This window comes from Oncorhynchus mykiss, chromosome 5 (genome assembly GCF_057628025.1).
Source record: "Oncorhynchus mykiss isolate SJ-2025 chromosome 5, ASM5762802v1, whole genome shotgun sequence".
NCBI lineage: Eukaryota > Metazoa > Chordata > Actinopteri > Salmoniformes > Salmonidae > Oncorhynchus > Oncorhynchus mykiss.
Genome location: NC_143026.1, coordinates 82857603 through 82871776, shown reverse-complemented (window position 1 = coordinate 82871776; position 14174 = coordinate 82857603). Strand labels below are relative to the sequence as shown.

General features: G+C 28.4%; 1 protein-coding gene across 8 annotated transcripts in view; it reads right to left on the bottom strand.

The window, feature by feature from the left end:
* Positions 1-14174, bottom strand: part of exoc2 (exocyst complex component 2) — a 100888-nt gene that overhangs the window by 44647 nt on the left and 42067 nt on the right. For all 8 annotated transcript variants that reach the window (XR_016496338.1, XR_016496337.1, XR_016496336.1 and 5 more), the window contains 2 exons: positions 2014-2095; positions 1159-1261 (listed from right to left, as the gene is read on the bottom strand). Coding sequence is in view for 5 of the 8 variants with exons in the window: in XM_021604509.3 (XP_021460184.3) it covers positions 1159-1261; positions 2014-2095 (185 nt within the window). In the remaining 3 variants the exon portion in view is untranslated. The remainder of the gene's footprint in view (positions 1-1158; positions 1262-2013; positions 2096-14174) is intronic.

Below are 14174 nucleotides of genomic sequence, written 5' to 3'. Positions count from 1 at the left end.
CCAAACTCATCCCCAAAACCCTCATCCTCTCCCCAACTCATCCCCAAAACCCTCATCCCCTCCCCAACTCATCCCCAAAACCCTCATCCCCTCCCCAACTCATCCCCAAAACCCTCATCCCCTCCCCAACTCATCCCCAAAACCCTCATCCCCTCCCCAACTCATCACCAAAACCCTCATCCCCATCTCATCACTAAAACCCTCATCCCCTACCCACAGTCCTCTTCCCCACTACATTCCCTGTACATCACTCAGTACTGTGTGGGATAATCTCAAATGACTGAGATACTCTCTACTCTCTCATTGTGGGCTGACACCATCACATAACAGGCAGACCCGACCAGACCAGAATCATTTGTTCCTCATTACAAGGGAACCTCCAGCCCCCAAACCCCTACAAGACACAACAAGCCAACTATTTGGATTCAAACAGTATTCTTTTCCTTTCAAATCGTTTTTTTGCATTCGATTAAGTCAACCTGGATTTCCAGGTGGGCACGGTTTGCCCATTTGGGACTATTCTGTTGGTTCCATTTTTAAATCAGGCAATTTCTATCAAGAGCAACTAAAATATTTGAAGGGAAACAAATACTGTATGAAACTATTTGAAACCATGTCTGACTTTACTCCACCACAACCCCCACCAGAGACCCCCTAGGTTCCCCCTAATGGGTGTAAGGTAAACAGGAGGTTTGGCATGGTGGATGTTTAAAGCCAGCTAGCTCTAATGTAATGTAGCAGGATGAAAGATGGCTGCTGTGATCGTGAGCTGCTCTCTCTGGTTCTGACGGGTCGTTCTGAGTAATAATAAACTATCACAGACCACAACTATGAGGATGGAGGGAGAGGAGGGAGAGGAGTAGAAGAGAATGAGGGAGCAGGAGAAGGGGGAAGAGAGAAAGATGGAGAGCGGAAAAGAGGAAAAAGGAGAGCGAGGGAGAGGGAAATAGAGTAATAAGGAGAGAAAGAGCAACAGACAGATGGTATTTAAGGAGAGACAGGGAAGTAAGAGAGAAAGCAAAAGAGCAAGCAAGGCTTTGTAGACAGGTATACAACGAGAGATAAACATATAGAAAGTGAGAGAGGGCAGTGAGAATGGGGAGAATGTAACACACCGCCTTCCTGGCTACAGTACATATACATGAAGTTTACTGACACCTGATGTATCTCTTCTGGTCATGCAAGGTAGATGGCGTCTCCAGTAGTTTGTCCAGTAGCAAACTCCTCAGAGCCCCGATCCTAGTCTCCACCTCGGCATACACTATAGACAGACACACAGGAGGAGAGGATCACACTTACTCGGTTGCAGTACAGTATATGACCCACTGGCTCCAGGTCATCTACAAGTCTCTGCTAGGTAAAGCCCCGCCTTATCTCAGCTTATCTCAGGTCACCATAGCAGCACCCACCCATAGCACGCGCTTCAGCAGGTATATCTCACTGGTCACCCCCAAAGCCAATTCCTCCTTTGGCCGCCTTTCCTTCCAGTTCTCTGCTGCCAATGACTGGAACAAACTGCAAAAATCACTGAAGCTGGAGACTCATATCTCCCTTACTAGCTTAAAGCACAGATCACAGATCACTGCTCCTGTAAATAGCCCATCCAACTACCTCATCTCCATACTGTATTTATTTAATTATCTTGCACCTTTGCACCCCAGTATCTCTACTTGCACATTCATCTTCTGCACATCTACCATTCCAGTGTTTAATTGCTATATTGGAACTACTTTGCCACTATGGCCTATTTATTGCCTTACCTCCCTTATCCTACCTCATTTGCACACACTGTATATAGACCTTTTCTACTGTATTATTGACTGTATGTTTGTTTATTCCATGTGTAACTCTGTGTTGTTGTTTGTGTCGAACTGCTTCGCTTTATCTTGGCCAGGTCGCAGTTGTAAATGAGAACATGTTCTCAACTAGGCTACCTGGTTAAATAAAGGTGAAATATTTTTTTTTTTATTAAATCAAATTAAAATGTTCACCGATCTCTTCACTTTATCCTACCTTTTTTAAAGACGGGGACCTCAGTGTTCCCAAACAGAGACTTGGCTTTCTCATAGTCGTTGATCACCACATCATAATCTCCCTGAGAGAGAACACAACAACATAATATATTATGATTATAACACGTAGAGAGAACACAACAACATAATACTTTATGATTATAACATGTAGAGAACACAACAACATAATACTTTATGATTATAACATGTAGAGAGAACACAACATCATAATACTTTATGATTACAACATGTAGAGAGAACACAACAACATAATATATTATGATTATAACAAGTAGAGAGAACACAACAACATAATACTTTATGATTATAACATGTAGAGAACACAACAACATAATACTTTATGATTATAACATGTAGAGAGAACACAACATCATAATACTTTATGATTACAACATGTAGAGAGAACACAACAACATAATATATTATGATTATAACAAGTAGAGAGAACACAACAACATAATACTTTATGATTATAACATGTAGAGAACAACCACATAATATATTATGATTATAACATGTAGAGAGAACACAACAACATAATATATTATGATTATAACATGTAGAGAACACAACATAATACTTTATGATTATAACATGTAGAGAGAACAAAACATAATACTTTATGATTATAACATGTAGAGAGAACACAACAACATAATACTTTATGATTATAACATGTAGAGAGAACACAACATAATACTTTATGATTATAACATGTAGAGAACACAACAACATAATACTTTATGATTATAACATGTAGAGAACAACAACATAATACTTTATGATTATAACATGTAGAGAACAACAACATAATACTTTATGATTATAACATGTAGAGAACACAACAACATAATACTTTATGATTATAACATGTAGAGAACAACAACATAATACTTTATGATTATAACATGTAGAGAACACAACAACATAATACTTTATGATTATAACATGTAGAGAACACAACAACATAATACTTTATGATTATAACATGTAGAGAACAACAACATAATACTTTATGATTATAACATGTAGAGAACACAACAACATAATACTTTATGATTATAACATGTAGAGAACAACAACATAATACTTTATGATTATAACATGTAGAGAACACAACAACATAATACTTCATGATTATAACATGTAGAGAACACAACAACATAATACTTTATGATTATAACATGTAGAGAACAACAACATAATACTTTATGATTATAACATGTAGAGAACACAACAACATAATACTTTATGATTATAACATGTAGAGAGAACACAACAACATAATATATTATGATTATAACATGTAGAGAACACAACATAATACTTTATGATTATAACATGTAGAGAACAACAACATAATACTTTATGATTATAAAATGTAGAGAACACAACATAATACTTTATGATTATAACATGTAGAGAGAACAAAACATAATACTTTATGATTATAACATGTAGAGAGAACACAACAACATAATACTTTATGATTATAACATGTAGAGAGAACACAACATAATACTTTATGATTATAACATGTAGAGAGAACACAACAACATAATACTTTATGATTATAACATGTAGAGAGAACACAACAACATAATACTTTATGATTATAACATGTAGAGAACAACAACATAATACTTTATGATTATAACATGTAGAGAGAACACAACATAATACTTTATGATTATAACATGTAGAGAACACAACAACATGATACTTTATGATTATAACATGTAGAGAGAACACAACAACATAATACTTTATGATTATAACATGTAGAGAGAACACAACAACATAATACTTTATGATTATAACATGTAGAGAGAACACAACAACATAATACTTTATGATTATAACATGTAGAGAGAACACAACAACATAATACTTTATGATTATAACATGTAGAGAGAACACAACAACATAATACTTTATGATTATAACATGTAGAGGACAACAACATAATACTTTATGATTATAACATGTAGAGAGAACACAACATAATACTTTATGATTATAACATGTAGAGAACACAACAACATGATACTTTATGATTATAACATGTAGAGAGAACACAACAACATAATACTTTATGATTATAACATGTAGAGAACACAACAACATAATACTTTATGATTATAACATGTAGAGAGAACACAACATAATACTTTATGATTATAACATGTAGAGAACACAACATGATACTTTATGATTATAACATGTAGAGAGAACACAACAACATAATACTTTATGATTATAACATGTAAAGAACACAACATAATACTTTATGATTATAACATGTAGAGAGAACACAACATAATACTTTATGATTATAACATGTAGAGAGAACACAACATCATACTTTATGATTATAACAAGTAGAGAGAACACAACAACATAATACTTTATGATTATAACATGTAGAGAGAACACAACAACATAATACTTTATGATTATAACAAGTAGAGAGAACACAACAACATAATACTTTATGATTATAACATGTAGAGAGAACACAACAACATAATACTTTATGATTATAACAAGTAGAGAGAACACAACATAATACTTTATGATTATAACATGTAGAGCACACAACATAATACTTTATGATTATAACATGTAGAGAACACAACATAATACTTTATGATTATAACATGTAGAGAGAACACAACATAATACTTTATGATTACAACATGTAGAGAGAACACAACATAATACTTTATGATTATAACAAGTAGAGAGAACACAACAACATAATACTTTATGATTATAACATGTAGAGAACACAACATAATACTTTATGATTATAACATGTAGAGAACAAAAACATAATACATTATGATTATAACATGAAGAGAGAACACAACATAATACTTTATGATTATAACATGTAGAGAACAAAAACATAATACTTTATGATTATAACATGTAGAGAGAACACAACAACATAATACTTTATGATTATAACAAGTAGAGAGAACACAACAACATAATACTTTATGATTATAACATGTAGAGAGAACACAACAACATAATATATTATGATTATAACACGTAGAGAGAACACAACAACATGATACTTTATGATTATAACATGTAGAGAGAACACAACAACATAATACTTAATGATTATAACATGTAGAGAGAACACAACATCATAATACTTTATGATTATAACATGTAGAGAGAACACAACAACATAATACTTTATGATTATAACATGTAGAGAGAACACAACAACATAATACTTTATGATTATAACATGTAGAGAGAACACAACAACATAATACTTTATGATTATAACATGTAGAGAGAACACAACAACATAATACTTTATGATTATAACATGTAGAGAACACAACAACATAATACTTTATGATTATAACATGTAGAGAGAACACAACATAATACTTTATGATTATAACATGTAGAGAGAACACAACATGATACTTTATGATTATAACATGTAGAGAGATCACAAAAACATAATACTTTATGATTATAACATGTAGAGAGAACACAACAACATAATACTTCATGATTATAACATGTAGAGAACACAACATAATACTTTATGATTATAACATGTAGAGAACACAACAACATAATACTTTATGATTATAATATGTAGAAAATACAACAACATAATACTTTATGATTATAACATGTAGAGAGAACACAACAACATAATATATTATGATTATAACATGTAGAGAGAACACAACAACATAATACTTCATGATTATAATATGTAGAGAACACAACAACATAATACGTTATGATTATAACATGTAGAGAGAACACAACAACATAATATATTATGATTATAACATGTAGAGAGAACACAACAACATAATACTTCATGATTATAATATGTAGAGAACACAACAACATAATACTTTATGATTATAACATGTAGAGAGAACACAACAACATAATACTTTATGATTATAACATGTAGACAACACAACATAATACTTTATGATTATAACATGTAGAGAACAACAACATAATACTTTATGATTGATTATAACATGTAGAGAACACAACAACATAATACTGTATGATTATAACATGTAGAGAACACAAAATAATACTTTATGATTATAACATGTAGAGAACAACAACATAATACTTTATGATTATAACATGTAGAGAACACAACAACATGATACTTTATGATTATAACATGTAGAGAACACAACATAATACTTTATGATTGATTATAACATGTAGAGAACACAACAACATAATACTTTATGATTATAACATGTAGAGAACAACAACATAATATATTATGATTATAACATGTAGAGAGAACACAACATGATACTTTCTGATTATAACATGTAGAGAACACAACATAATACTTTATGATTATAACATGTAGAGAACACAACAACATGATACTTTATGATTATAACATGTAGAGAGAACACAACAACATAATACTTTATGATTATAACAAGTAGAGAACACAACAACATAATACTTTATGATTATAACATGTAGAGAACACAACAACATAATACTTTATGATTATAACATGTAGAGAGAACACAACATAATACTTTATGATTATAACATGTAGAGAGAACACAACAACATAATATATTATGATTATAACACGTAGAGAGAACACAACAACATGATACTTTATGATTATAACATGTAGAGAGAACACAACAACATAATACTTTATGATTATAACATGTAGAGAGAACACAACAACATAATACTTTATGATTATAACATGTAGAGAGAACACAACATAATACTTTATGATTATAACATGTAGAGAACAACCACATAATATATTATGATTATAACATGTAGAGAGAACACAACAACATGATACTTTATGATTATAACATGTAGAGAGAAGACAACATAATACTTTATGATTATAACATGTAGAGAGAACACAACAACATAATACTTCATGATTATAACATGTAGAGAACACAACATAATACTTTATGATTATAACATGTAGAGAACACAACATAATACTTTATGATTATAACATGTAGAGAACAACAACATAATACTTTATGATTATAACATGTAGAGAACACAACAACATAATACTTTATGATTATAACATGTAGAGAGAACACAACATAATACTTTATGATAATAACATGTAGAGAACAACAACATCATAATTTATGATTATAACATGTAGAGAACACAACAACATGATACTTTATGATTATAACATGTAGAGAACACAACATAATACTTTATGATTGATTATAACATGTAGAGAACACAACAACATAATAATTTATGATTATAACATGTAGAGAACACAACAACATAATACTTTATGATTATAACATGTAGAGAACACTACAACATAATACTTTATGATTATAACATGTAGAGAACACAATAACATGATACTTTATGATTATAACATGTAGAGAACACAACAACATGATACTTTATGATTATAACATGTAGAGAACACAACATAATACTTTATGATTGATTATAACATGTAGAGAACACAACAACATAATACTTTATGATTATAACATGTAGAGAACAACAACATAATATATTATGATTATAACATGTAGAGAGAACACAACATGATACTTTCTGATTATAACATGTAGAGAACACAACATAATACTTTATGATTATAACATGTAGAGAACACAACAACATGATACTTTATGATTATAACATGTAGAGAGAACACAACAACATAATACTTTATGATTATAACAAGTAGAGAACACAACAACATAATACTTTATGATTATAACATGTAGAGAACACAACAACATAATACTTTATGATTATAACATGTAGAGAGAACACAACAACATAATACTTTATGATTATAACATGTAGAGAGAACACAACAACATAATATATTATGATTATAACACGTAGAGAGAACACAACAACATGATACTTTATGATTATAACATGTAGAGAGAACACAACAACATAATACTTTATGATTATAACATGTAGAGAGAACACAACAACATAATACTTTATGATTATAACATGTAGAGAGAACACAACATAATACTTTATGATTATAACATGTAGAGAACAACCACATAATATATTATGATTATAACATGTAGAGAGAACACAACAACATGATACTTTATGATTATAACATGTAGAGAGAAGACAACATAATACTTTATGATTATAACATGTAGAGAGAACACAACAACATAATACTTCATGATTATAACATGTAGAGAACACAACATAATACTTTATGATTATAACATGTAGAGAACACAACATAATACTTTATGATTATAACATGTAGAGAACAACATAATACTTTATGATTATAACATGTAGAGAACACAACAACATAATACTTTATGATTATAACATGTAGAGAGAACACAACATAATACTTTATGATAATAACATGTAGAGAACAACAACATCATAATTTATGATTATAACATGTAGAGAACACAACAACATGATACTTTATGATTATAACATGTAGAGAACACAACATAATACTTTATGATTGATTATAACATGTAGAGAACACAACAACATAATAATTTATGATTATAACATGTAGAGAACACAACAACATAATACTTTATGATTATAACATGTAGAGAACACTACAACATAATACTTTATGATTATAACATGTAGAGAACACAATAACATGATACTTTATGATTATAACATGTAGAGATCACAAAATAATACTTTATGACTATAACATGTAGAGAACACAACATAATACTTTATGATTATAACATGTAGAGAGAACACAACAACATAATACTTTATGATTATAACATGTAGAGAACACAACAACATAATACTTTATGATTATAACATGTAGAGAGAACACAACAACATGATACTTTATGATTATAACATGTAGAGAGAACAGAACAACATAATACTTTATGATTATAACATGTAGAGAGAACACAACATAATACTTTATGATTATAACATGTAGAGAACACAACAACATAATACTTTATGATTATAACATGTAGAGAGAACACAACATAATACTTTATGATTGATTATAACATGTAGAGAACAACAACATAATAATTTATGATTATAACATGTAGAGGGAACAGAACAACATAATACTTTATGATTATAACATGTAGAGAGAACAGAACAACATAATACTTTATGATTATAACATGTAGAGAGAACACAACAACATAATACTTTATGATTATAACATGTAGAGAGAACACAACAACATGATACTTTATGATTATAACATGTAGAGAACACAACATAATACTTTATGATTGATTATAACATGTAGAGAACACAACAACATAATACTTTATGATTATAACATGTAGAGAACACAACAACATAATACTTTATGATTATAACATGTAGAGAACACAACAACAACATAATACTTTATGATTATAACATGTAGAGAACACAACATAATAATTTATGATTATAACATGTAGAGAACAACAACATAATACTTTATGATTATAACATGTAGAGAACACAACATAATACTTTATGATTGATTATAACATGTAGAGAACACAACAACATAATAATTTATGATTATAACATGTAGAGAACACAACAACATAATACTTTATGATTATAACATGTAGAGAACACTACAACATAATACTTTATGATTATAACATGTAGAGAACACAATAACATGATACTTTATGATTATAACATGTAGAGAACACAACAACATGATACTTTATGATTATAACATGTAGAGAACACAACATAATACTTTATGATTGATTATAACATGTAGAGAACACAACAACATAATACTTTATGATTATAACATGTAGAGAAAAACAACATAATATATTATGATTATAACATGTAGAGAGAACACAACATGATACTTTCTGATTATAACATGTAGAGAACACAACATAATACTTTATGATTATAACATGTAGAGAACACAACAACATGATACTTTATGATTATAACATGTAGAGAGAACACAACAACATAATACTTTATGATTATAACAAGTAGAGAACACAACAACATAATACTTTATGATTATAACATGTAGAGAGAACACAACAACATAATATATTATGATTATAACACGTAGAGAGAACACAACAACATGATACTTTATGATTATAACATGTAGAGAGAACACAACAACATAATACTTTATGATTATAACATGTAGAGAGAACACAACAACATAATACTTTATGATTATAACATGTAGAGAGAACACAACATAATACTTTATGATTATAACATGTAGAGAACAACCACATAATATATTATGATTATAACATGTAGAGAGAACACAACAACATGATACTTTATGATTATAACATGTAGAGAGAAGACAACATAATACTTTATGATTATAACATGTAGAGAGAACACAACAACATAATACTTCATGATTATAACATGTAGAGAACACAACATAATACTTTATGATTATAACATGTAGAGAACAACAACATAATACTTTATGATTATAACATGTAGAGAACACAACAACATAATACTTTATGATTATAACATGTAGAGAACACTACAACATAATACTTTATGATTATAACATGTAGAGAACACAATAACATGATACTTTATGATTATAACATGTAGAGATCACAAAATAATACTTTATGACTATAACATGTAGAGAACACAACATAATACTTTATGATTATAACATGTAGAGAGAACACAACAACATAATACTTTATGATTATAACATGTAGAGAGAACACAACAACATAATACTTTATGATTATAACATGTAGAGAGAACACAACAACATGATACTTTATGATTATAACATGTAGAGAGAACAGAACAACATAATACTTTATGATTATAACATGTAGAGAGAACACAACATAATACTTTATGATTATAACATGTAGAGAACACAACAACATAATACTTTATGATTATAACATGTAGAGAGAACACAACATAATACTTTATGATTGATTATAACATGTAGAGAACAACAACATAATAATTTATGATTATAACATGTAGAGGGAACAGAACAACATAATACTTTATGATTATAACATGTAGAGAGAACAGAACAACATAATACTTTATGATTATAACATGTAGAGAGAACACAACAACATAATACTTTATGATTATAACATGTAGAGAGAACACAACAACATGATACTTTATGATTATAACATGTAGAGAACACAACATAATACTTTATGATTGATTATAACATGTAGAGAACACAACAACATAATACTTTATGATTATAACATGTAGAGAACACAACAACATAATACTTTATGATTATAACATGTAGAGAACACAACAACATAATACTTTATGATTATAACATGTAGAGAACACAACATAATAATGTATGATTATAACATGTAGAGAACAACAACATAATACTTTATGATTATAACATGTAGAGAACACAATAACATGATACTTTATGATTATAACATGTAGAGAACACAAGATAATACTTTATGATTATAACATGTAGAGAACAACAACATAATACTTTATGATTATAACATGTAGAGAACACAACAACATGATACTTTATGATTATAACATGTAGAAAGAACACAACAACATGATACTTTATGATTATAACATGTAGAGAGAACACAACAACATAATACTTTATGATTATAACAAGTAGAGAGAACACAACAACATAATACTTTATGATTATAACATGTAGAGAGAACACAACAACATAATACTTTATGATTATAACATGTAGAGAGAACACAACAACATAATACTTTATGATTATAACATGTAGAGAGAACACAACAACATAATACTTTATGATTATAACAAGTAGAGAGAACACAACAACATAATACTTTATGATTATAACATGTAGAGAGAACACAACAACATAATACTTTATGATTATAACATGTAGAGAACACTACAACATAATACTTTATGATTATAACATGTAGAGAACACAATAACATGATACTTTATGATTATAACATGTAGAGATCACAAAATAATACTTTATGACTATAACATGTAGAGAACACAACATAATACTTTATGATTATAACATGTAGAGAGAACACAACAACATAATACTTTATGATTATAACATGTAGAGAACACAACAACATAATACTTTATGATTATAACATGTAGAGAGAACACAACAACATGATACTTTATGATTATAACATGTAGAGAGAACAGAACAACATAATACTTTATGATTATAACATGTAGAGAGAACACAACATAATACTTTATGATTATAACATGTAGAGAACACAACAACATAATACTTTATGATTATAACATGTAGAGAGAACACAACATAATACTTTATGATTGATTATAACATGTAGAGAACAACAACATAATAATTTATGATTATAACATGTAGAGGGAACAGAACAACATAATACTTTATGATTATAACATGTAGAGAGAACAGAACAACATAATACTTTATGATTATAACATGTAGAGAGAACACAACAACATAATACTTTATGATTATAACATGTAGAGAGAACACAACAACATGATACTTTATGATTATAACATGTAGAGAACACAACATAATACTTTATGATTGATTATAACATGTAGAGAACACAACAACATAATACTTTATGATTATAACATGTAGAGAACACAACAACATAATACTTTATGATTATAACATGTAGAGAACACAACAACAACATAATACTTTATGATTATAACATGTAGAGAACACAACATAATAATTTATGATTATAACATGTAGAGAACAACAACATAATACTTTATGATTATAACATGTAGAGAACACAACATAATACTTTATGATTGATTATAACATGTAGAGAACACAACAACATAATAATTTATGATTATAACATGTAGAGAACACAACAACATAATACTTTATGATTATAACATGTAGAGAACACTACAACATAATACTTTATGATTATAACATGTAGAGAACACAATAACATGATACTTTATGATTATAACATGTAGAGAACACAACAACATGATACTTTATGATTATAACATGTAGAGAACACAACATAATACTTTATGATTGATTATAACATGTAGAGAACACAACAACATAATACTTTATGATTATAACATGTAGAGAAAAACAACAACATGATACTTTATGATTATAACATGTAGAGAGAACAGAACAACATAATACTTTATGATTATAACATGTAGAGAGAACACAACATAATACTTTATGATTATAACATGTAGAGAACACAACAACATAATACTTTATGATTATAACATGTAGAGAGAACACAACATAATACTTTATGATTGATTATAACATGTAGAGAACAACAACATAATAATTTATGATTATAACATGTAGAGGGAACAGAACAACATAATACTTTATGATTATAACATGTAGAGAGAACAGAACAACATAATACTTTATGATTATAACATGTAGAGAGAACACAACAACATAATACTTTATGATTATAACATGTAGAGAGAACACAACAACATGATACTTTATGATTATAACATGTAGAGAACACAACATAATACTTTATGATTGATTATAACATGTAGAGAACACAACAACATAATACTTTATGATTATAACATGTAGAGAACACAACAACATAATACTTTATGATTATAACATGTAGAGAACACAACAACATAATACTTTATGATTATAACATGTAGAGAACACAACATAATAATGTATGATTATAACATGTAGAGAACAACAACATAATACTTTATGATTATAACATGTAGAGAACACAATAACATGATACTTTATGATTATAACATGTAGAGAACACAAGATAATACTTTATGATTATAACATGTAGAGAACAACAACATAATACTTTATGATTATAACATGTAGAGAACACAACAACATGATACTTTATGATTATAACATGTAGAAAGAACACAACAACATGATACTTTATGATTATAACATGTAGAGAGAACACAACAACATAATACTTTATGATTATAACAAGTAGAGAGAACACAACAACATAATACTTTATGATTATAACATGTAGAGAGAACACAACAACATAATACTTTATGATTATAACATGTAGAGAGAACACAACAACATAATACTTTATG